Raw genomic sequence first — 25183 nt, forward strand, 5'->3', positions numbered from 1 at the left:
TCTTAAGGATGGAGAAACAAAAAAATTGTACATGTTGATGTTATTTGTGTCGCGCGTGGACACAAAAGATGACGCTGATCAATAAATTGTGGCTTGGCAACCCATCTTTAATTTTTGAAAACATTTTTTCTTTGTGAGCTTTTAAGATTTTTAAAAAATGTCCAACCTGACATCAGTGCTCCGTTTAAAAACAAGACATTAAAAAAAAAAAAAAAATCCAGCGGTTAATTCACCAAGGTTTTGTGTTGCGCTTGTCCAGGCGACGTTGGGTGAGTCTCTAGAAAGACGGCAGGAAAAAAGTTGATTCAGTTGCGCCACAAAGGCACAAAACGACTTCAGTCATTTTCAAGAAAATTATACATACATCAAATATGATTCGGTATTGATGGTCTTTGCGTGGGTCAGAAATTTTGAGGAGAAAATTCAATTGTTAAAAGCGTGACACGCTATCGGGTTTTTTTGTAACAAAAATATTTTTGAATGTTGAGGAAATTCTTTTTTTGCCAGTTTGTGTGGGATGCACAATTTCTATGTATATATATATATATTGTATGTCCATTTCTCAAACGGGGCCCCATAGCTCAGTGGGTAGAGCACTGGTGTGGTCAAGCAGAGGTTGTGAGTTCGTATCCCACTGGGGGCCCCGAGAGGGCCTGCGTCAGGAAGGGCAACCGGCGTAAAAATATGAGCGTTCGTCTGACCCCAAACAGGAAAAGCCGAAATAAACTTACTAGTCATACATTTATAAAGTCTATTTTTCCCCCCCCGCGAAATAAATACCTGCATCAAACATCAGTTTTTTTTCTTTTTCAACTAACTGACTTTTCTTTAAAAAAAAAAAAATCACAAATCAATCAAAAACCAAACCGCAGCGTGCGCGTCGCTTCACCTTGTTGTAAATCTGCAGGTTGAGTCGGTTGAGGCGGTTCTGCGCTTCCCTCCGCTCGGCTTCCAACTTGCGCAGAACTTCCGGCAGCCGCTCGTACATCCTGGGCAAAAAGTTCCATCCGTGACGAAATCTTTTGCGAGTCGAGGACAAAAAAAAAAAAAAAAAAAAAAACCCATCTGGAGACGTCGTTACCGGTTGGTCCGCTGGATCATCTCCTTCCACGGTACCGCCCTCCCCGGCACGGCGCCGCCTGCGTTATTTTCAAAACGGGACCAAACTAGTTTGGGTCGTTTTTTTCCGAGCGTCGACGTTCGCTTTGGTCACCTGGCGGCGCGCCTCCGTTCGTCTTCCTCACGCGCAAGATTTGAAGCCGGCGGCGTGAGCTGGAGATGAAGTCGGCCCGTCGCGTGGCCAGCGCTTCCTGCGGGGGCGGCGCCGCCAACGCAGGAGGACAAAAGCGGCAGCGTGTTCGTATTCCTTCCTGACACTTGTGGATTTTGTTTTTAAAATGTTAATTTGAAGCGCAACCTGCAGAGACGCGACTCGACTGGAGGACGCGGGATACACGCCGTCGTCGTCGTCGTCCATTTGTCGCTGCCCGAGAGGTTCTCTGGCCGCGACGGCGTCGTACCACACCGTACCGGTCCCGGGTCCGTCGGCCTCCTCTAGCGCCGCTTCTCCTCCGTCGGGTCGGTTTTCCTTGGAGTCGTCGTCGTCCCAGGGGACGAACCACCACACCGCTGATACGACGCGCACGTTCACATTTCATCGAAGCCCGCGTCCACGTTTTTCCAACGGCGTCGCGACCGACCTTTGGGGAGCTTCGCCGGCGCGCGCGTCTTCCTGTACTTGAGGGGGGTGGCGTGACCTTTAGTCGCTTGTCCCGCCGGCGGGAACATGGTCCCCACGTCTCGGGTGCCAAGGCGCGTCGCGTTGCTCACGATTTCCACATCAACTGGCGGGAGGAGGGGGGAAAAAAAAATAAAAAAAAAAAAAAAAAACTTTCCAACCAGAAAGAGATTTCGTTGACTTGCCTGCTCGAAGGCCTCTGCTGAGCGGACGCTCGGCGTTTCTGGGCCACGGCGGCGTGACCGACGACGGCGGCGACGACGACGACGAGACGGTCGCCTGACAAACGCGAACACGACAAGTTAGGCTCACAAGATAAAATGCAAAAAAAAAAAAAATAATATTTTCACAAGAAGAAAAACTGAAATCAAATGCATTTTTCAATTAAAAAAAAAACTTGAAAAACGGAAAACTTTTTTTTATTTGTACTCATTTCAAGTTATTGTATGGGAATAAAGTTATTTTTCGTAATGCGTTCATTAAAAATGTCATATTCCAAGATGGCATTTGTATTGCTCCAAGTAGCCAGAATCATATCTAAAAAAAGAAATTATTGAAAAATGTAAATATTACATAAATAAATCATATAAATATGAAGACAAATTTTAAGAATTGGAAATCCAGACCTGTCTGATTAAAGTTTTACTTTCCAACTCACAAATAATAAATTATTTTGATGAAAGTTATCAAAATTTTTGTTTTTGGGAACAAGTAGCATTTCTTGACAGAAAAACAGTTACAATCAAAGAAGAAGGGAAAAAAAAAAAGCAACATGCAAACGTACGTCGGACGGCTCGGTGACGGCGGAGTCCGACGGCGGCGCCGGGCGGAAGCTCCGCCCCTCCCACTGCGCCCTCTGCTTGGCCACTTCGCCGTAGAGTTTGCGCAGTCGGGCGGCGCTTTTGGACGCGGGCGTCTTGGCGCTCAGGACACGGCGGGCGCCGAACGCCCGCACCAGGCGGTCCGTGTCCAGCGTGGACGACGTGGCGCTCGACTCGTCTCTGTCGGCGGGACAAAGGACGCACGCGGCGGCGCCGGCGGACGACTGCCGCGTCGCAGCAGCGAAGTCGAAGGAAGTTAAAGTCCAACAAAAGTGAACCCTAAGCAGATATTTTCTACAAAAATAAAAATGCTTGCATACTAAAAGAAAATATGATTATGACTATCATTTGAATTCCTAGAAACTTGTTATTCCCAAAAACGTGACTCGCACCTGGGTCTGGCCGCGACTCGTCGGCGGCTCGGCGGCGCCCCCGGTGGCGAGGACGAGCTCCGACAGGCGATGCAGCTGCTCCAGTAGCCACGCCTCCCTGTCGGAGGGCGGCCGCGCGACTCCGCCTCCCGGGACGAGGCGCTCCGCCGCGGCCGGAGGAAGTCTCCCGTCCGCCGTCACGGCGCCACCTAGCGGCACAAAGATGAATTGTTAGACGTACATTTTGTGCCTGTAAATTGTCGACCTGCTTTTGTTGGAAATGTTGAAATGTTCACGTTTGGATATTTCTCACTATCCTTCGCCCACTTGTAGATAATAAAAGTAGACAAAATATGTTTTCGTGTGAACGGAATTTCCCCGCCGACTGACCCGAGTGCGCGTTGGCCCGTTTCTTGCTGTAGATGCCCTCGGCGTGCTTGATGAAGACGCCGCGGTCCAGGCCCGGGTCGGTCCGGCCCAGAACCTCGGCGGGGAACGGCGGCGGCACCGCGTCGTCCAGACCTGGGGGGGGGGGGGGGCATCGCGGCGACGTCAGGTGGGGGCTTGGGCGGGGGGCGGGGTCGCCTCCCGCCTGTCGCGCGGCTCACGTTACAAAGCGGCAGCTGGCGAGCGGCCGGCGCCGTAGATGAAAGGTGAAACTTTTTGTTTTGTTTTTTTTTTTTTTTTGGGTCTCACCCGTGTGCGAGCTCTCCATGGTGGTGCACGATGACGACGCGTCGGCTTCGGCGTGAGGCACGAAGAAGAGCTCGCCGGCGCCGCGAGGTTTGTACGGACGCAGCGGCGCCGCTCGCGGGGCGCACTCGTCCCTCACTGGGTGGAAAACGACAAAAACATTTTTCGCCAAATTTGTGGCATTGAGGCAGTCCCGCCATCCGGATAAACAGAGCAAAAAATTGGCATTTTCCAACACAAGTGTTGTTAGCTTAATATTTGCAGTAATCCCAATTACAAAATGCATTATTTAAAAAAAAAATTGTTGTATGACTTCAAACTATTTTCAATACGATGTAAAATAGACATTTGCTATGACTTTTTTCACATTTTTGAATAATATAATGACATGAAGTAATAATGTACATAAATATTCCTTTTAGCCATTTGCATTCCAGATGGGAGTTTGTTGAATTGGATTTTATTCAATGAAAATTGCACTTGGAAATACTGCCACATTGGACAACAGCATGCTCATGATTTGACAATCCATTGCAATCAAAAACATTTGATATATAAAAATTTTACATTTAAGAAAAACAATTGTTTTTAGCCTTTTTCCTTCAAATTTTGTCTCAGCCCTTCATCATCGTTACATTTTTTTTTTTTTTTTTTTTCCTCTCCAACTTATGCATTTCCATTTTGAAATTGGACCGCTTCCCACCGTTAGGCAACTCGTGGCCACGACGGTCCTACCTGGCGTTTCCGGCGTGGAGCTCCTCATGCTGCCGCCGGCGACAGAATGGTGAGGATGAGGAGGAGGAGGAGGCGGAGCTAGAGCAGATGCGAGCCCTCTGCGTCCGTCCCACCGGGGCGGGGGGCCGGACCGGCCGACGCCCGGGGCGGGCGAGGAGCGCCTCAGCGGGACGAACTCCGCCGTCGGCCGCGAACGAGACGAAGACGAGGAAGAGGAGGAGGTCGGAGGGCGGGGGCCTCCTTCGGGGGGCTTGGGCGAGAGGCCGAGGTGGGCGCGTGACACTTGAGCGAACGGGATGGTCGTGTCCTCGGCGACGTGAGTCCGGCCCGGCCCAGCGGCCGAGTCCGCTTCGGCGGCGCTCTCGCTTCCTCCTGCTCCTTCCGACGACGACGACGACGACGACGTCTTTCTGCGCAGTGGACTCATTATTCATTTTGGGAAATCAGTTTTGATGCAATTTACCTGTATAAATGTTTATATTTGTTGGCAAAGTTTCACGCCAAATTTTTCTTATTCTTTTAGCCCACATCTTACATTATAGATTTCCATTTTTCTCACTTCTTCAGCCCTGTAAGAGTTTCAACTCAAACTGCGTACTTGTGCACAAACCCGGCGTCCAGCTGGGTGGGCGGGAGGGGGTCGGGGGTCAGCGAGGAGGCTGAGGCGGGCCGCATACGGGTCGTGTGCGCCTTGACGTCAGCGCCGCCGGCGAACTCGCGATCCTCCGGGTGGGTGCGCTCGGGTCCAGGAAGAACAGGGGTCCGCGCGCCCCCTGGGTCCGAAACGGGCTGCGCCGCCGCCGCCATTGCCGTACTCTCCGTGTCTGTGCTACTCTCGCTCTGGATGACGTCATGAAAAGAAAAAGTTTGTAAACGCGACACTCTCAAACGTTGCCCGCAGACGCCGCCGCCAATCTGATTTCCACACCAAAATGACACAAAAGTAAATCATTGAGTTGCTTTAATTATTAAACTCAAAAAAAAAAAAAAAAAAAAGTGTTTTTGAAGTGAACTAAATTTGTTGGGTTATGCTGTACTTGGTAAAACCTGTATACTAGTTCACCTGCCACGGGAGTGCGACTAGCACTGAAGATCGTCACGTGAGGTGATGAAAAATTGCACTCGTGAACACGTGATGTGCTCCAAGCATGGGATGGAACTTTTGTGCTTTGCTGCCATCTGGTGGTAACTATGAGCAATTCATTTGTGTGAATTTTTCGCGACCGCTCCCTGCTCCTCTCCTTCATCCTCACCGTGACAAAGTTGTTGGAGAGCATCGCCGCCTTGATCTCTTCGATGCGCCGCCGATCTTCTTCGCCCAACTCCAGCGAGTCAAAACGGCCTTCCGACAGCTTCAAGATGAACCTCCCTGCAAGGCAAACGCGGGTCACGGTGCCGTGAGTCTACGCCCCCAAAAAACGTGTACGTGCAAGAAGTCTGCTCTTTTGTAAAGTTGGGACAGCACGCGAAGGCTCGCTCTCACGTTTGTGTTCCGGGTCGTCGCGGTCCGACAGGCCGGAGGCCGGGGATCCGCCCCGCAGCAGCTCGGCCACCCTGACGGTCAGCGAACTCTGACCGCTCCCGTCGCTCATCGCCGATCGGTCCTCCGGGTCCTCCCGGATCGGCGCCGTACCGTCCGGAAGCGAGACCTCCTCGTCCGGGGCGGGCTCCGGGGGCGGGCCGACGGCGATCGGCGAGCGAGGGGCGGCGCTGCAGCCTTCCGGCTCGACCCGCCGGGGCGAAGCCGTATCCTGGATCTCGACGGAGAGCTCCGGCGAAGAGTTTGTGGCCACTAGACGGGCGGAACCTCCCGCGCCCGTCGCCGAGCCGGACAACGACTGCACCGCAAACAGCGAGGAGCGAGCTCGGGGACTCGAGACGTCAGCCGAGCGGGAATTCGGGAGGGCGGGAGGACGGCCGGCGTCGGCGGATGACGCCGAAGACGTGGCGCTGCGTCCCCGCGCGGCGCCCGGAAGACTCTCCTGGCCGGAAGGGAACGACGCGCCGGAGTCCGCCAAGTCTCCTTTTGGAGGGCTGCCGTCTGCAACGACAAGGCAGAACCTGAAAGAAAATTCACATTATGAAACATAATCATGGGCTGCTTGCATAACTCCACATTGTTAAGGTTGCTACGATCCATTATTTGAAGAACTTCATTTTTGGTCCATAAAGTCACAAACTTTGGTTCGATGGCGTAGTGGCACACGACGGTGTTGAAATCTGCCCTGCGACTCACTGACTGGCGACCAGTTCAGGGCGGAGTCTGCCTTTCGCCAAAAGTTAGCTGGCACTCCCGTGACCCTTGTGAGGATAAGCGCCATGGACAATGGATGGATGGATGTCTTATTTTGACAAAACACAATCAATCTGCTTTCATAGGTCTCGGACTGAAATGATTCATTGCTTATCGAAATAGTTGTCAATTAATTTGATATTTGATAGTATTTGTGTTTCCGGATCGGCAGCGTCACGAATGCGACGGCGTAGGAAAGCGCTTCCTGTCTTTACCTTCGGACAACTTGGCGGGCGTCCCCCCCACAGAATCCTTGACCGTGCTGAGGTCGGTGGGGGAGAATTCGGGCTCCCTGATTGGTCCCCGGGGCCCAAACGGGGTCAAGATGTCGGCGGGGGATCGGTCGATGCCGAGGTTTTGGAGGTACAACTGGGAAATATAAAAACGCATCGCACGTAAAAGACGCTGATGGTTACTTTGTCGTGGTAAAAAAAAAAAATGTAACACCTATGAATTTTTAGGACTTATCCCCACGACTTCAAAGACTTTGCATATAAAATGCTTGACTGCAACAGCCCCCAAACTGGCCACGCCAATCGTACCACGAGGGACTTCAAAATTGATTTTTCATAATTGGCGCTTAGAAAGAAGCGTCGCTGTTTGGGGTGGTGGGGGGGGGGGTGTTCGCCACCAAGCTCGCCACGTGAAGAGCAAAAATGTTGCGATTCATCTCCACAAAATGCTCGTCAATTAAGTGATAAAATCCACCCCAAACTCCGATCCAAAAACAATCATTTCAACCTCATTTTACAGAATCACTCGAAAAAATGACGCCTTCGATAATCTGAAATGGTCATCACTTTGTTTGGGGAGATCATTTGAGGTATATTTACAACTGAAACAAAATATACAGTCGATTCTGCAGTAGTCCTCCATTTTGATTAAACTTTTTTTTTTTTTTTTTGTTAGGGTTACCGGAATTCTCTCCTCGATGTTGAGGTCTGCCCGTTGGTCTTTGGACGTCCAGCGGGGGGCGTCGTTGTCCACATCCGAGGTGATGACAGAGGACTCCGCTAACAGGGACGCGTTCGAGTCCGGCAACGCGTTACCGTCGCGAACTGAAACGAAAATTCATTCGTTCATTTCACCGCATTGACTGATCACAAAATGTATTTCCAATCCAAAACAATGATGGTGAAAATCTCCTTTGGTGATTTTTTTTTTTTTCCATCCGGAAGTCCCAGCGGCCTCGACCGGCCGGCCTCCAAGTAGCCAAGAACCGAAAAGAACTGCTGACCCACGGAACTGCATTGTAATTGCATACAGTTGCCACAAGATGGCAGGAAAGGGACTACTTTTTGTCAAAATGAAGCTCTTCAGTTCACTACAACAAAATTCCACACAGCAACGCTGTTATTGCCTTGATCCGATTTTAGGTGAGCTATTACAGTAGAATTTATTCTTTTCTGATCCATTAAGCAAGTACTTGGCTATAAATAGAATTTGCAATAAAGCTTGAGGTAGTTTTTTTTTTTTTCTCCCAATTAATCATTTCAGACCAAACATGAACACTAAAATTAAACCACGATGAAGAATTTTCAAAAAGTAGCAAACCCAATCTAAAACCAAACCAACTAAAAATGAAAAGCAAAAGTCTGACCAATGTAAAATGAGTTTTTCCCCAGAGTGGAATAACCTTTTTTGGACTCGTGGTCGCTGGAGGGGACGACGGCGGACTCGGACGGCGGCTCTCGAAGGCCCGGCGTGGACTGGGACTGCGGCAAGAAACCCAGGAAAGACGCTTCCTCGGCGCCGCGGGATGCGGACGCCGGCACGCACTTCTGGCCTGAGGACGTTGCCGGTGCGGATTTGTTGGTGCGGGCCAGCAGCTGTCGGTACAAAAGCTCGCTGGCGCCGTCCGGTCGGGTGCTGCGAGGGCCGCAGCTGACGGAACTCGCGTCGACCTCCTGGGCCAAAGGGTGCTGCGACAGAGAGCCCTCATCAGACTCGTGCCCCGCAGAAAAGTCCAGAGAAGCGCTAGGAAATCACAACAATGGATTATTAATCATCCTTTTCATGAAAAACAGTTTGAATTTATATTTTACTAGTTGCTCTACTGAATTGAAAATGTGTCCTTCTTAATATTTGCATTTTGTTTTTTTTTACCCTCAAATTTATTGAAATATACAATAGTTACATAAAATCATAGAATGTAAAGAATAAAACTGCATCGTTATCATTTGGTAGCTAATGGGCTGAAAAAAATGACAACATTTTGCGCAGTCATTGATCAAAACATTACGAACATGGCGCCAAGATGGCGGCTGTCGGCCGGGTCGACATCAGCCGCGGCCGTCAAAACTCCGCGGCCATGACGGCCCCGATCATCAAGGAACGTCATAAAAAGAATATTCCCGTCATGTCGTGTTAAAAAGCGTTTTTCGAAACGGGAGTGAAAAAGATCACAAAACGGAAATTAATCCCTGACGTCATTTTGCCGCAAAGGCGATCGAGTTCAACAAAACAAGCCTACGCAAATTGATATCACGTCACCATTTTCACTTATTTATTGCAGACAAAAACAATTTCCAATTTTGCTGAAAACCATTAAAAAAAAAAACAACTCAAATAAATATTACTGCAGACATTGTAAGTCCAGAATTATGTAATTAACGCCAACGGGCAACTTTAAGTCGCGAGACATTCAAAACTAACTACAAATATGTGAAAATAAGCATTTCTCTTTCTTTTTTTTTTTTACCTTAGAGGCAGAAATTCTGCATCGCTTTTCTGGAAAAAGGAATATTCCGCCACACTGGCTTCTCCGGCGCGGTTCGCCGGCAGCAAGGCGAGCGTCGGAGACAACGCGCTGTCCTGGAATTCTGATCCAAAAACATCAGCTCGCTTTAGACCATCCCACCAACAAGTAAAAGAACATTCAGGCTGTAAAATCTTTCTTACGGAGCTGCGAATGCGACGGGCTGCTGTTCAGTTGGCCATTCCTGGAACAGCCGCGCCGGAAACGTCCAACTTGGTCCGCGCTCATGTCGGCATCGTCCGGCGGCCCGGCTGGGAAAGAAATACATACGGCATTTGTGTTGAAACAGAAGCACAACAAAACACACAAAAAAAATTGCAACTGCCTATACCACAAAAGGGAGGCAAAGGACTACTTTTGTCCAAATGAAACCTCAATTCTGTGCAACCCGCTTCCTTGACACCAAAATGCCACCAGAAAACACAAACAGAATAATTTCTTCTTGCTTTGCTTTGAGCACAAAAACAGCAACTGGGTCTTCTTCAGAATGCTGAATCATAAATATGCAGCGGTTCCCAGCAAATTCATAATCCTGAACGTACACTAAAATGTCACGTTTCAAGTGTTTTAATCAGGCCACTGTAAAGATGATGAAGGAAGGCCTCCAAGTGACATGAATGACCCGCAACTTGTTCGAAGACGCTCCATAACTGCCTTGAGCTCCCGAAATCTGAATGTGCAGCAAGAGGTCAGCCAGCAAGCCCCAACACTGAGTTCACCACCCACTTGACCCCACTGGTGGCAATGTTGGAACTTACCGTAGGCAAACTCGGAAAAATGGCCAAAATGGAGGATGACGACCGGAGGCCCAAAAGCGGGCTGTCAAGCCAGCAAACAGGTTGCTGACCGCAATTTTCGGCTCTTCCAAACGACCAGTGGATCTTCAATCAATTGCGAATTTATGTCGGAAAACGTGTTTTTGGTGACTTTTGAGATAATGAGGCGAGCCCTCGACGTCACTTAACTCAAATAAATTAGCGGAGAGCCTAACAACAAAGCTACGCTAGCTTAAATGTTCGCAGCTCGGTCGGACAGCACACAACAATAGAGCACACCACAACGGCCAAATAAACAACATTAAAGGGACTTTTAAGACCATAAAATTACCTCCAGTAGCACGCTTTCAATGCGTTGCCGTCATTTGATTTATTATTTTTTTTCCTGCTGACTTCGCTTCTAGGTATCCAAGCAACGTTAATATTACAATTGATTTTTTTGCGAGAAAAATCCCAACATGAACTGTTTTACTCATGTCAGCATTGATAGATGTGGAAAATAAAAGCGGCTATCCGTATCAGTCAATTAATCACGTTTTAACGCTTTCGTTCCAAGATTTGAAAAACCTCGTTTTCATTTTGAACTCGAGTATTGCCGGAAGTAGTCTTCTTCTCCTCTCAAACTCAAACATTGTCCGACATCGCCCCCTACACACGAAGAACCTAATTACACCCCGCTCGCAAAAAGTCAGCAGCCTTCCAATGTGACGCAATGAAGACAAAATGTCGATTCTCGGTAAATAAAGTCGACAATTTCGACACCAAAAGTGGTGAATGACACATTTAAGACAGTTGATCGCGTTGTTCGTTGTTGACCGACCCCTCCCAGATTAGGCCAATTAGCTGCTTTCCTGTTGAAAATGTATCCTTATAATCGTTTCTTCGCCAAGCGTTTTTATTTATTATTAATGATATTATTATTAGCGTGGCACGATGGATCAGCTGGAAAGTTCTGTGGTCCCGGGTTTGATCCCGGATCCGCCTGTGTGGAGTGTGCATGTTCTGCCCGTGCCTGCGTGGGTTTCATCCCGCATCCCAAAATTCTGCAACGATTGCCGACGAAATTGCCCCGTCGGTGTGATTGTGAGTGCGACTGTTGTCTATCTCCACGCGATTGTCTGGCGACCAGTTCCGGGTTTGCCCCGCCTCCTGCCTGATGGCGCCTGGGTGTGGCTCCAGGACAACCCTCTTCAGGATAAGCGGCTCAGAAAATGGATGGCTATTCTTACAAAATGCATTTTCTATTGATCGTCAAACGCCTCCAGGGGGCAACATCACCCCACCTTTTGTTCATGTGTTCAATTGTTTATCCAACCATTTCCACTCGGGAAGTGGGTTTTCAAACTGAGGGGCGCGACCATGTGAAGATTAACATTACAACTCCATTTAAATAAATGAGCCAAATTAAAATATCACAAAATGCAGTAATTCCACTTGTATCTTTGCCCCCACTTTCTTCTTTTTTGGGGGGAAATTCCTCACATATATAGGACAAATACATCTTTAACACACGCTTGTTAAAATCACGTTTGTTTGTTTGTTTGTTTGTTCGAGGCGCCAGTCGAAGAGCCCCCGCAACAAATGAAATTGCGTTTTCAATCGGCCATAAATCAGCCCAATCGAACAGGGGACGCGAAGCGGCCGCCGTGCAAATCGGAGACAATAAAGCGTTTCAGTCGGACGGATAACGGCGCGCGCCGCATTTCATTAGCATCGATAATGACGAGGGAATATTTACATGACCGACGGATGGGGTCGCCGTGGCAACCCGGCAGACAAAAGAGTGGAAAATGTCGGCCGGGGGACGGAGAAGAAAAAAGGAAAGCCTGTCGACGTTTGTCCTGCACACGTGTGAGATCCTCCCTTTGTCGCGCAGCGATAGCGATGCTAATGTAGCGCAACCAAATTGAAAAAAAAAATCAAACAAAATTTTAAAAAGTCCATCGCCGCAAGGGGATGAATTTCACATGAAAACGTTAAATGTGACCTTGGGAAAGGGGCTTGACTTCTAAATGTAAAAAAAAAAAATTAAAAATGTTGTGGCCTTTGTTCACAAAAAGCAACTTTGTAAATCATCTGAAGTCTCCAACTTCACTTTGATGCTGCTTTTTGTCAAACATCGTAAACGACGCACTCAAATGCATCACAAGAGCCACACAAGAATCAAAACGAGGACATTTGTTCACAAAAGGCAACTCGGTCACTCGTCTTACACCCACATCTTCCGCTTTGGTGCTGCTTCTGTCAAATGTCACAAAGAGACGCACTCAAATGCATCACAACAGTCACACAAAATTAAAAAAAATAATAATTTGTTCACAAAAAGCAACAGAATAAATGTCACAAACAGACACACTCAAACGCACCACAGCAGTAACACGAGAATCAAAACGAGGACATTTGTTCACAAAAAGCAACACGAACAGCTCCATCTTCCCTTTTGTGCTGTTTTTTGTCGAACGTCGCCGACAAACACGACTCCAAAGCATGAACCCGCCTGATCACACAAGATTGAAATCCAAAACGATTTGTCCGCAAAAAGTTGCTCGAAGCGACGGTTGACAAAATGACAGGAATGCTCCTCTCGACTTCTCGATGACATCCGAGCGACCGCCGGACGCCGGCAGACGAGGCGAAAGCAGATGGCGCTCCATATGGGCGCGGACATTCTTCTAACCCCGACGGTCCTCGAACGCAGCACCGACGTCGCCACCGACCCGCTTTTGCTACGTGAGAAATTCGGGATCAGGTTTCGTTTTGACGAGCCCTCGTCCCGCCGGTGAGTCCATCAACTTTTGATCATCTTTCCGTCCAGTTGCACATTTGCATCCGGAGGAGATTCTCGAGGAAGACGCCGACATTTGATCACAAACCGCAGGTGGCGCCATTTGCCTTGGATGACTTTATGTTATCCAAAAGGGAAAAATTGGGACTTGCTGCAAGTAAAATTTCACTTGGCATAAGGAGCGAAATTTGTCACTGTGATGAAAATAACGCTTACCCCAATTCAACTTTTTTGATGTCAAACTGAGTTTTTGCTGATGAGGCTTATTTCACGTGTTACCAGATTACCATCGACGAGTAATCGTATAAAAAGCGTTCAAGAAGATTGGAGCTTTTTTGTTCAGAAGTTCCGAATGTCTTTTTGTTGCCTTTTGCAATTCCCATCCGTTCCCCTTCCACTTGCGACCGATCCCGTGTCCGACCCGCCGTCACAATCAAAAGCGTCTCGTGAACGCTGCAAGATCAGCAGAGAATTTGGAGGCCCGGCGGCCCGGAACTCCCCGAAGTGGACTTCAAAGGCCTGTGGTCCTCGTGCCCGGTTGCCTGCTTTGGAGGTGGGAAATAGTGGTTCAGGTTTTCACCAAAATCACGGAGGTACACACACCTGATTTGCCTTCGCGGGCCACACAAAATCATGTGGCGGGCCGGATCTGGCCCTAGCGCCCAGAGTTTGACACCGGCGCCCTACATGAATAAAAAATAACTATTGTCAAAATTATTTGATAGCCAAAGCACCATCTTTGTAAAATTATTCAGCATACAACAGATGGACCAAGAAAGAAAATCTGTGTGATCTCGACCATTTTTGGATTTATTTTTCAGTCCTTTATCGAAATAAATAATTATTCAATTTGTTGGAAAGAACTCATTTTTAATACCAATGTTACAAAATGATTCCATTTTAAAAATGAGCTATTTTACTGTTTGTTGTTTCTTTTTTTTTTTTTTTACCTCATCTGACAGTTTGAAAAACCCCAATGTGACTTTCACATTTCATATTCCAGACCGGAGCGCAATCTGTCTTTCTTTGTGTGTTTTTCTTTTTTTTTTTTTGGGGGGGGGGGGATTCTTCAAAAAATGGATCGCCATTTCTGTCTCTTTGTTGCATCCCTCTCCCATCTCATCAGGAGCATGTGTGCGTTTAAAAAGATGAAAGTCGGGGCGAAGGTGGGGCAAAAATTTAAGGGTTGAATAATCGCTAAGGAGCGTTTGCCAGAACTGATGACAAAGCACTTGATGGGCCCCAAAGACGTCACCCCCCACCCCCCCATAATTCCCCGTTGACCTCGGCTTGTTCCCGGGTCCCCGACGCCGCCGGTGACACTGACACCCGTCTGGGTGGGCGCAGATGGAGTAACCGTTAAGGAGTATATTCCCCGGGGTGGGGGGCGCGGGTGCTGGTCAGAGGTTCGGGATCAGATCCCCAACTGACTCCCCACCGAGCCCCCCCCCACCCTCCCTCGTGTGTCTAGGGACATCCCGGCCAAGATGACACATTAGGCCATTCAAACTATTAATGCAAGAGAGCTGCGTGTGGGGGGGGGGGGTGGATAGGGATGGGGGGGGGGTCGTTCAGCTGGCAAATGCGACACACACACGCACAGCACAATTCAAGAATGAAACAGGTTTGTTCATTTTTTTACTGAACTAAGCCAACCAAACGTGAAAATGTGCAATTAAAAAAAAAATCTTCCAGATGATGATTTGTACGATGGGATCATACGCATGCAACTGAGACTCTCGCTAACAACCCGGCCTAAACTGAGCTCCTCCGTGACAAAGAAAGATCCTAAACGATCGAGATCACTTCAAGATACAAATTACTACTTTGAAGAAACAGAAATACTGCATCGTAATTCTGCTGTACTGCAGAAGCAAAACCCCGAAGCAGAAATTGATTTTAAAACCATTTTCCTGACGTTTTTGGCTCCGTACAACGCTGGTGATTACACAAACTATATTTGACATATCTGCTCCAGTAAAACCACAATCTGAAGAACGAATAAAAAGTGATTGTATTCTCTCCCAAATATTAATAACAGGAAGCCCCCACCCGTGCCCCGCCTCCAACAAAGTCACCAATCAATCAGTCAATTTGTCATCAAATGAGATTTACGCAGTCAAGTTGTTCATCAAGCTCAAATCACGCATCTGACTGGATATTCACACACACACAGATTATTATTTGAATGCATATTAATGAGCGGCCTGCCGTGGGGACGTGGAGACAATGGCAAGAAAGGGGGGAGCAGGTGCGTACGAGGGAGGGGGCGCACTCACTGTGAACTCATCCCCACCGTGTTTGCTTCAGAGGTCTGTACATCAAAGAGGCAGGCAGTTCGGAACCGGCCACCCGTCCAGCCGAGTCCACCTCACGACCGGACCTGAAAGCAGAAAAAACCTGGTGAGAATTCTCCGGTTTTGTGGGCCAACAAAGCACAAAAAACAAAAATGACTTGCAGGTACTCGCAGGTATGTCAAAATACTTGATGAGAATAGTACTATCATCCATCCATTTTCTTAGCCGCTTATCCTCACAAGGGTCGCGGGGAGTGCTGGAGCCTATCCCGGGTGTCAACGGGCAGGAGGCGGGGTGCACCCTGAACTGGTCGCCAGCCAATCGCAGGGCACAAGGAGACAAACAGCCAATCGCACGCACAATCGCACCTCGGGGCAATTTAGAGTCTCCAATTAATGTTGCGTGTTTTTTGGGGGCGATGTGGAAGGAAAACCGGAGAAAAGCCACACAGGCACGGGGAAAACATGCAAACTCCACACAGGCGGGGGGCGGGGTCGAACCCGGGTCCTCAGAACTGTGAGGCCAATGCTTGTCCAGCTGTTCCACCATGCCGCCTAGTACAATAATGATATAGTAAATCTATAAATTAAGCCTCTAGAGGCTTGGATTCAAATATAATTCTTTGAAAATATGAATAAAAAACATACTATAAACATGTTGTGTTTTAATTGTATTACTTACTGTATATCAATTGCCCAACTGTCATAATTAGATGATTCGATATTTCAAATACATGGAAAACAATGACCAAGTTCAGGGAAAAACAAATGAAAATATTACAACTTAGAGGACAATCCCGAGGTTCGTGTAAATCACCACTTTTGGTATTTGTTTGTTGATTTATGTGCTGGTGCAAATGTTCTGCACGGCCGTGGGCCACACTTTGCCCGCCCCTGTTGCCGAGAGTCGCGCAGCAAAACCACGCCCCCTTCTGCCGGCTCACTTAACCGCGCCAGCACGCCGACGGTCCCGCAAAACTGAGACCCGCGGCAAGCGACACAGGAGGGGGAAGAAAAGCAGGACCGGCGGAGGACGAGGACGAGGACCAGCAGAAGGTCCCGCGAGGCAGGCGGCCAGCACCGCGATGGATTTGGTGCCGCGCGGCTGCTTGTCCCCGTGCGACCACACTTTCAATTTCTGGAACGACTACCTGGGCTTGTCCACCCTGGTGGCCCCCGCGAACCGGCCCCGGAGCCCCGTGGCGTGCGGCGGCCCCGACTCCATAAGCGAGTCCCTGAGAGCCAGGTTGAACTCGGACGAGTCGCCCGACGAGCTCGGCGAGCGCATCTCGCTGCTGCGCCGGCGGCCGCTGGCCCGCCTCGGACCGGCCAGGGACGGGGGCGACGCGCTCGGCTCCCCGGTCGTGTGTCCGGATGCCCCGGAGGCCCCGGAGGCGCGCGGACGCTGCAAGCGGGCTCCGCGCGGCAAGCCCGAGGCCAGGCTGTGCGTGTTTTGCCGGAATAACGGCGCCCCGGAGGAGGTGTACGCCAGCCACATCCTCAAGACGGCGGACGGCCGCGTGCTGTGCCCGGTCCTGCGGGCGTACACTTGCCCGCTGTGCAGCGCCAACGGGGACAACGCCCACACCGTCAAGTACTGCCCGCTGTTCGCCTGCAGGGCGCCGCCCGGCGGGGGCCACGACGGCCTGCTGCTGGCCGGAGGAGGCAGGACGCCCGGCGGGAGGCTCCAGCTCTTCTCCTGAAATCTGCGCAGGATTTGGAACATCCAAACTTCCGGGACGTTTGAGCTTGTGCCCAAACATTCCCGAAAGCCAACAAGAGACGAAGTCGGCACGTTTCTCCCATCGCTTATCCAATTGGAAAGTTTCATCCGGATCAGGTTCCGGATTGCACGTTTGGACGGAAAAATCCCGTTTATTGAAATATCTTTGGCTGTTTTGGCCTCGAGTGCTGTGATAACATGTTCCAAACCTGATCAATTGTTTGACCTCAAACATTCTTGGTCTTTTTTTTTTTTTCTTTCTTTTTTTTCTGTGGTTCGCAATTTCAAAATCGTTTACTCATTGCCATATCAAATTGAATCCAAATCTAATCGTGATTATCTCCGTCCGTTCACTTTCCAAGCCGCTTATCCTCACAAGGGTGCTGCGACGTCAGGCGAAAGGCAGACTACACCCTGAACTGGTCGCCGCTCAGTGTTTCAACCAAATATATATGTAACACGTTTAGATGGCTAAAATAAGCATATTTCCCATTTTTCCATGCAAGGATGACATTAGAAAAAGTAAAATCCTCTCATTTCTGCCATATGTTTCAAGAAAATGACAAGTGTGCTACATTTACACTGTGTTGTCCGACCAAGTTGACTCCGGATCTCATTCAGTTCTGCACCTCAAACCAAGTCGAATCTGGATCTGATTTGGATTTTTGACAAATACACTGTAAATGTAAAATGTTCATTTGGCGTATAATGCAATTGTTCAAACAATCTTTCCGTCAAATTTGATCCAACTTGTATTGTGTGCACACAGTGAAGTCAAATCCAGTTCAATCCAGATTCGATCCAAATCTGTACATTTACATGGAATATAAATGTTAAAACGCTGTAACAATATCACCATCATATCCAATTCAATTTGAATAAGCTTGCAATATGTACGCGGGGTAAAACATTGTCATGTCAAACCGAGTTTAATCTGGATCGGCTCCAGTTTGCACATCTGGACCAGATGCAACATGTTCAAATGGACACAAAACGTTCCAAAAAGAAAAAAGTCCATATCTCAGTCCAATGTGATCTCATTTGAATGAATTTGAAAGTGTGCCACACGCATGCAGATGAAGAAGCCATCGTTTCAAATAAGATCCCAGCCGGATCTGATCCCGACGGCGCGTGTAAACGCAGACTTTTGGCATGTTTAGACATTTATCCAACTTTTTTTTTTTTTTTTTTTTCAGCTCTTAGGATGACTGATGGATTCGAAAAGGGCAACAACACACGTGGAAAAAGCCTTAGCGGGGGTGTTTGAGGTTTTGGTGTCGCAAGTGCCGGACACCCCGAATGGACATTTGCAACGGAACCAAAGCACTGCAACCGTTCGACGACAAATTTTATTCTTCTGGCATTTTGTACCAAAGCAGCAGCAGTTTATGTGTCTCATACTGTATAAAAGATATTTTTTTTGGTGACTTTTGCAATGTAAAAACCGCAGAATGTGAATACAGTTAACATCTTTTCTAAATACACCGCGTTGAATTTTGTCAGCGTTTCAAAAAGATCAAAAGAAAGAAGATTCCAAAGTCTCGGTGTGTTCACAGCGAAGCTTTTTTTTTTTTTTTAATGTACTTTCATTTTGACCTTCGCGGGGAATATTAAACGTACATAAACGTACAAATCCAAAAACGTAGAATAACTTTCGGTGATAGTGCGCCACCTCGCGATCAAGACTTCCGATACTTCATATTGATGGTTTTACGACGAACATTGAAATCAAATTCCCGAATTTACACGTCTTTCCTTTACACCTGAACTTTAATTACTTGTTTGTTTCTTTTCTTCAAATATGATCAAGACAAACGACTGCAAGGCTCGGAAGTCAAAGCAAAAAGATAAAAATATTACATGAGCAGTTGAGCAAAGGAGGGGAAAACAAATAAATGAATGCAACACATTTAAAGTGCGAGTTCTAAAAAATGATTTCATCTCAAGACTTCTTCAAATGAATACTGTACTGTACTGCAGCGCCACCTAGCGTCTGTGCTGCGCTCCCGCAGTTGCGCTGAGAACAGAGAGAAGAGACCAACCTGAGCGCTTTGCACTGCAGCAGTCTGCGATTGGCTCAGCGGCTCTGACGTCATCTCGGGGGGAGGGGGGGGGCTGCACACGTGCACGCGCGAGCCGGCGCAGTGCACAAACGCGAGCAGGTCGCGCTCACCCGAGGTGGGCAAAACGAGGGGGACTTGTGGCCCAAAACCTCCATTTCACTCCCATCATCATGAGCTCCTCCGTCTTCCGCCGTCGACCTCGGGACGACTCGGGAGGTTCCGGCCCGGGGTCGACCCCGTCCCGCTCCTCGCCCGCGGCCGCAGGATCCCGTGGAAGGCTCCTGCGGGCCTCCTTCTCCCCCGAGAGGAGGGACCCGGACCGCGGGGGCGCCCTGGACTCGCGGCTGCAGGAGAAGGAGCATCTGGCGGTCCTCAACGACCGCTTCGCCGGCTACATCGAGAAGGTCCGGCTTCTGGAGCTGCGGAACCGGGCGCTGCTGGCCGAGCTGGAGGTGCTGTGGGGGCGGTCCCGCCTGTGGGCGCTTTACCAGGGGGCGGCGCTCGCTTTGAGGGCCGAGATGGAGTCCGAGAGTCGGGAGAAGGTGCAGATGGAGGCGTTGAGGGACCACCTGAAGGAGGTTCACGAGAGGGCCTGGCAACGCTGCGAGGGGGAGGCCCGGCGGCGGCGGGACGCCCAGGAGGCCCTGCTGCAGGCCCGGGACGAGGCGGCGCGGGCGGCGCTCGCCCCACCTGGACGCCCGGATGGCGGTGGCCTCCCTTAGCGACCAGATCGTCTTCATGAACAAGGTCTGTGGGGGGAGGGGGTCCTCGCCATTTTTCACAGGGCCGCCGCACTTCATTTGCAGTAGGACCAGCAGAATTTTTAATGGAAAACTTGCCAATCAACACTCACTAAAAGTTAAAAAAATGTACATTAAAAAACATGTGACTGAATTTTGAAATCAAACAAAGCATGATTTCGATAAATACGATATAAATCTGCCAAAATTGAAATAAACTTCAATCTGCCGAAGCACTCCTTCAAATTTACTCCACAATCGATTCAAACATTCCCTAAAAGTTACCGATATACAGCTAAAACGACTGAAATACTCGCTAAAAATCTTCCACAAAACTCTGAAAGTTACCTACGTAAGTACTCTCAGCTCTCAAAATAATCCCTAAAAGTTATCTACATACATACTCCCACTACAATTTTTTGTTAGTTTTGATTACCGTTGACTCATTTTAATGGGGGAAGATCCTTTGAGTGTTTCCATTGTGAGCACGGCGAAGCAAGAATTCAACTTGCACGTCAAGACAGCAAAATGATTTCTTTGCATCTTCACAACTCATCTAGAAAAATGCTCATCATATTAAAAAAAAAAAAAGTTTCTTTTTAGTAGTACGAGTAGCGCTTCTTTCCTGAAAAGAGTTGCAGATTGTGTCAAATATTTTTACGATATGCCTCCGTCTGCAAGGGAAAAAAAATTTCAAAGTGGCCCACGAGCCGCAGTTTGGCCACCGCCGCTTGAAACTGTGCGACATGTGCAAGGTCTTTGCCGAGGAGAACGCGGAGCTGCGGGGGCAGCTGGAGGCCGCCGACATCAGCTTGGCGACGGCGGCCGGGGCGGAGGCGCGGCCCTGCGGGACGTCCGGGCGCAGTACGAGCGGCTGGCCGCAGAGAACGCCCGGGCGGCGCGGGAACGGTTCAGGAGCGAGCGCGCCTCGGCGGCCGACGCGGCCGGGAGGGACCGGCGGGCGGCGCTCGCCGTGCGGGAGGAGACCGCCGAGGACCGTCGGATGCTCCGGGCCCAATGCGCCGACATCGAGGCGCTCCGGAACGTCGTCCGGGCGCTCGACCGGCAGCTGGGAGAGCTGGAGGAGACGCAGGCCCGAGAGGTGGACAAGCGGCAGGTGACCTTTAACCCCTTCGCACACAAACATCCCGTACTGTCAGAAAACGGAGTCCTCGGATAAATATGTTGGATTGCGTTCCCAGACGAAGATCGAGCTACTGCAGCGAGACGTCGACGACGCCAAGCGGGAGATGGCGCGCTGCGGGACCGAGTTCCGAGACCTTCTCAACGTCAAGATGGCGCTGGACATCGAAATCGCTGCGTACAGGTCGGACGCGCTGACACACGCGTGCACTACGCAAGTTTTTGTAGCGATCGTCCAAATAAGTACAACTACCATTTAAAGAAAAAATATGGATGTACAACGATTGAATGTTCAGGAAAATTGCTCATGCAGTCAATTAATGTTTGTGCTAATTTTAATTTAAGCATTCAATTTAATTACCAAAAATAGCCCAACATTGTACCATTTGTCTTGTGAAAAATAAGTCCATCCATACATTTTCTGAGCCGCTTATCCTCACAGGTTTACATTTAAAAAAAATCCTCCAATGAAAAATAAAACTGGGATTTAAAACATTTAAATTCTTTAGAACATTTGGTAGTTTTCCACAAGTCTGAGATTGTTTCTATCATTTATGAGCCCCCCCCCCCCAAAAAAAAAAAAAAAACCCAAAGCTGAACATGAAACTTTTTTTACTCTATATTTAATTCAATAAAAATGTTTTTTTTTTTTTGGTGTTAATTTTACTGTTTTCTCTGTGTGCTGAAATCTCGAAACGTTCTTCTTTTCAGGAACCTTCTGGAAGGCGAAGAGCTGCGGCTGTCGTGTCCCCCCCTCGCAAATGCCGCGCACTAAACGCCCGAGCGCCAACCTCAAAACGGCGACGCCACCTTGGCGAGCCGTCCTCAAAACGACCCCCCCCTCCCCCTCAAGATGCCACAAGTCCCCCTTCTTCTCCACACAGTCTCACCCCGAGAAAGAAAAACAAAAAACAAAAAAAAACAAAAAATGAAAAGAGCTGCATTGCGCCAAGCATCATTGTTGTTCAAGTCCAAACGGGGAACTTTGTGCAAACACTTGAGCAATTGTTTGTAAACAAACGACGCTTGGACTTTAACAACATTTCATCGCATCTTCTTCTGCATTTTCACACGAATAGCGTTTGAAAAGCAAGAGAAGAAAACTTTAAACGCAGAGAACGCTTCGTGGTCGTCGGCGTCTTTTCGCTGGGAATGAATGCAAAGCTAAGTCGACACCAAACAGAATTCATATCAACTGTAACCGCTAGCAACTAACCCAATAAAATAATAATAATAATGACTGACATATGATACTTTTTTTTATGTCCACATTATACTAGGCAGCATGATGGATCAGCTGGTAAAGTGTTGGTCTCACAGTCTGAGGACCCGGGTTCAATCCGGGCCCCGCCTGTGCATGTTCTCCCCGTCCCTGCGTGGGTTTCCTCCGGGTGGGCGCTTCGGTTTCCTCCCACATCCCAAAAACACGCAACATTAACTGGACACTCCAAATTGCCCCGAGGTGTGATCGTGAGTGCGAGCGTTTGTCTTTATGCGCCCTGGCGACCAGTTCAGGGCGTACCCCGCCTCCTGCCCGTCGACAGCTGGGATAGGCTCCAGCACTCCTCGCAACCCTCGTGAGGATAAGCGCCAAAGAAAATGGATGGATGGACATTATACTAGCAAAGTCTGACTTTCAAAAATGGACTAAACAGAAAAGAACACCTCTCCCTGTAAAAGTAAAATAATTCTATTTTTTAGTGGCCGGTTGAGGAAAAATATGTATCTATTAATATTGCCATGTTTTGACCCCTTGCAAGACGCAGAGCTGATTTCTTCTACCAGACATTTTAGAACTGTAAAAATTGAAAACATCTCACCTAAAAAAAAAAAAAAGTTATAACTAACATTACATCGTCAAGTTTTTGCACATTTAGTAACAATATTTGTCACGCTAAATACTTCAATCAACGAAGTAAATGTTACATCTAAACATAAAATCCACACCATTTTTTTTTTTTCAATCTTGTGAGAAAATGTTTTCGGCATGAGTTGCTTGACGAAGACAGTCCAAAACTGTACGTCATTTTGCCAATATGTGTAAATGTAAGAGCGCAACTGTGCCTGTACTTCTACTTAAGCACAGAGTTGTTGTTTATGTTTTGTTTTGAAATCAATATGCAAATGACAAAACTCACCCCGACCGCTAGATGGCAAGAGAGTCTCGAGGAAATTTTTTTCCGGGTTCCACTTCCGATCACTTCCTGGTTAGGTGACACACGCAAGATGGCCGCCGCCCGTGGACGTTAAGTGCTGTCAAACGTCAGCGTCATCGTGAGCCCTTTTCACTCGTTTCAATTTTTTTTTAATTGCGTCGCAGTTAAGCTACCTGCAAGCGGTGGCGATGCTACGAGGCGCGCGTGTCGCCCGGCTGCTGGCGCCCAGGCAGGCCGTGCTGGTGGAGGCGCAACGCGGGCGAAAGTCGCGCGACGACCCGGTGGCCAAGTCCAAGCAGGGGCGAGTCAAAGTGCCTCCGCCGGTGGACCCGGTGGAGATGGTCGTGCTGCGGGAGAGGTACTCCGACTACAAGCTCATCATGAGGGCGCTGCGGTAGGTAGTAAACCCACTTTTATTTACTTAGTGAGCCTATGTTGTCGTGTTGTTATCGTGGGTGAAGGCTGTCGTGCTAATGCTAAATGCTAAGAACGTTTTTTTCCCCCATAGAGAGATAGATCTATAGCTATAGATAGCCTGGGTCACTGATTTGGCGGCCATGTTGGAGAGGTCAACATTCCATCATTGACCTGCCAATTTCTCAACTGATTTTCACGAATTTTATTTCAACACCTAAAAATTTGGTTAATCAGTTAACTTTAGTATGCATACATGCAAACTCCACACGTGAGGCCGGGATTTGAAGCTCAGTTGTCAGGGGAAAATGTGATCCATCCGTTTTCTGAGCCGCTTATCCTAACAACTCTTTTTTTTTTTTTTTTTTTTTTTTTTTCTCGTGGCGCCCCTTTCAGCGTGGAATTCAAAGAGGAGGTTCTGCGGAGGAAGTACGAGGAGGAGACGGGCTCCATGGCGGAGGAGCGAGCGCGGCAGGAGGCGGAGGAACACCGGAACCTCATGGCCTTCAACAGCCAGGAGAACCTGCGCCTGCTCCAACTCCGGTCGGCGACACAATTCAAATACTCCATGAAGGGACTTCACCCTTGAGATGCGTTTTGTGTTAAAGACATACATGCACAAGAAAACAGCTATAATACTGCAATATTTTTCTGAATGGTCTCTTTTTTTTTTTTTTTTCTTTTTTATTTATCTTGAATCCACTTCAGCCATGATCAAAATGATAAAATAATCAATTCAAGATTTTGAAGAGTTTGCTTACCGGGTTATTTGAGACACACCTTGTCACACACGTCACGTAACATTTTGCGTCCAATGTTTGGGTTTGATTTCCAGACTTTTGAGGATCCAGAAGGAAACCGAAGAGGCGGAACGCAAGAAGCTGGAAGACGCCCGAGAGCAACAACTCCAACAGCAAGAATTCATCAAGCAGAAAGAGGAGGAAATAGCGCAGTTGCAGGTACGGCCAAATACCTCAAACGATACTTTTAAAACAAGAGTAAACGATCTGTTGTTGACGTTGGTGTTTTTTTTTTTTTTGTTTTTTTTTGGGGGGGGGGCGCACAGGAGGATGCAAAGAACTTCATCACGCTTGACAACTTGGACCAACGCATCGAGGAAGCGCTGGACAACCCCAAGAATTACAACTTTGCTGTGGACAAGGAGGGCAGAGTTGTCAAGCAGACGGTTTTGCGCTGACAATATCGGACAGAAAACAACACCAAAGTGGATTCAAATGCAAATGCAAAAAAAAAAAAAAAGAAAAGAAAAAAAGTCCTCTTGTAGCCGTCGAGTTGGCTCCGTTTCTACTCGTCATTTTCACTGTCACGCCAATTAATGTAGACTCGACTTTATTGGCGTTTGCAATATTTAGCTTAATTGCACACTTGCCCAAGTTGTTGGTTTTGCGAAAACTTGAAAAAAAATACAAGAGTCCAGTTGCATCCATTCCACCTTTTTGACAATCCACGCAGATATCATCCATCCATTTTCTCACCCGCTTATCCTCACAAGGGCCGCGGGGAGTGCTGCTGTCATCGGGCAGGAGGCGGGGTACACCCTGAACTGGTCGCCAGCCAATCGCAGGGCACATAGAGACAAACAACCAATCGCACTCACAATCACACCTTGGGGCAATTTAGAGTGTCCAATTAATGTTGCATGTTTTGGGGATGCGG

At 48.4% G+C, this 25183-nt stretch overlaps 4 protein-coding genes and 1 long non-coding RNA gene across 9 annotated transcripts; 3 read left to right on the plus strand and 2 right to left on the minus strand.

Moving 5' to 3' along the window:
• Nucleotides 1–87: 87 nt before the first annotated feature.
• On the minus strand, nucleotides 88–10815 carry alms1 (ALMS1 centrosome and basal body associated protein). Of its 3 annotated transcripts, none has more exons than XM_061843502.1 (21): nucleotides 10517–10813; nucleotides 9553–9660; nucleotides 9353–9473; nucleotides 8288–8628; nucleotides 7567–7709; nucleotides 6867–7020; nucleotides 5842–6399; nucleotides 5612–5727; nucleotides 4957–5198; nucleotides 4359–4768; nucleotides 3627–3761; nucleotides 3321–3452; nucleotides 2952–3139; nucleotides 2523–2783; nucleotides 1924–2017; nucleotides 1701–1844; nucleotides 1418–1629; nucleotides 1214–1310; nucleotides 1082–1139; nucleotides 890–989; nucleotides 88–277 (listed from the first exon to the last, which is right to left on the minus strand). In XM_061843502.1, exons 2-21 carry the CDS (start codon nucleotides 9635–9637, stop codon nucleotides 230–232), a joined length of 3639 nt encoding a protein of 1212 aa, XP_061699486.1. In that variant the 5' UTR covers nucleotides 9638–9660; nucleotides 10517–10813; the 3' UTR covers nucleotides 88–229. The 3 variants fall into 3 exon arrangements, with proteins under 3 accessions (XP_061699486.1, XP_061699487.1, XP_061699488.1); XM_061843503.1 differs by lacking the exon at nucleotides 10517–10813 and adding an exon at nucleotides 10168–10492; XM_061843504.1 differs by lacking the exons at nucleotides 88–277; nucleotides 890–989; nucleotides 1082–1139; nucleotides 1214–1310; nucleotides 1418–1629 and having other exon boundaries at nucleotides 1706–1844; nucleotides 2523–2838; nucleotides 10517–10815.
• A 3818-nt stretch (nucleotides 10816–14633) lies between these two features.
• Nucleotides 14634–23404, minus strand: LOC133512863 (uncharacterized). Of its 3 annotated transcripts, none has more exons than XR_009798314.1 (3): nucleotides 23266–23404; nucleotides 23075–23189; nucleotides 14634–15353 (listed from the first exon to the last, which is right to left on the minus strand). It is a non-coding gene; the product is annotated as an uncharacterized LOC133512863 (long non-coding RNA). The 3 variants fall into 3 exon arrangements; XR_009798315.1 differs by lacking the exon at nucleotides 14634–15353 and adding an exon at nucleotides 19729–19847; XR_009798316.1 differs by lacking the exon at nucleotides 14634–15353 and adding an exon at nucleotides 19770–19905.
• Nucleotides 16296–16970, plus strand: LOC133513553 (nanos homolog 1-like). The gene has a single exon (XM_061844432.1). It carries the CDS (start codon nucleotides 16353–16355, stop codon nucleotides 16968–16970), a length of 618 nt encoding a protein of 205 aa, XP_061700416.1. The 5' UTR covers nucleotides 16296–16352.
• On the plus strand, nucleotides 18224–21743 carry neff2 (neuronal intermediate filament family member 2). Its single transcript, XM_061842858.1, is given in 6 exon segments — nucleotides 18224–19739; nucleotides 19741–19800; nucleotides 20549–20624; nucleotides 20627–20910; nucleotides 20996–21120; nucleotides 21648–21743. Coding segments are annotated over 6 exon segments (1125 nt in total). The 5' UTR covers nucleotides 18224–19223; the 3' UTR covers nucleotides 21712–21743.
• mrps26 (mitochondrial ribosomal protein S26) lies at nucleotides 23135–24798 on the plus strand. Its single transcript, XM_061842857.1, has 4 exons — nucleotides 23135–23486; nucleotides 23903–24049; nucleotides 24342–24465; nucleotides 24573–24798. Exons 1-4 carry the CDS (start codon nucleotides 23281–23283, stop codon nucleotides 24702–24704), a joined length of 609 nt encoding a protein of 202 aa, XP_061698841.1. The 5' UTR covers nucleotides 23135–23280; the 3' UTR covers nucleotides 24705–24798.
• Nucleotides 24799–25183: the final 385 nt, after the last annotated feature.

This window comes from Syngnathoides biaculeatus, chromosome 15 (assembly GCF_019802595.1).
Source record: "Syngnathoides biaculeatus isolate LvHL_M chromosome 15, ASM1980259v1, whole genome shotgun sequence".
Classification (NCBI taxonomy): Eukaryota; Metazoa; Chordata; class Actinopteri; order Syngnathiformes; family Syngnathidae; genus Syngnathoides; species Syngnathoides biaculeatus.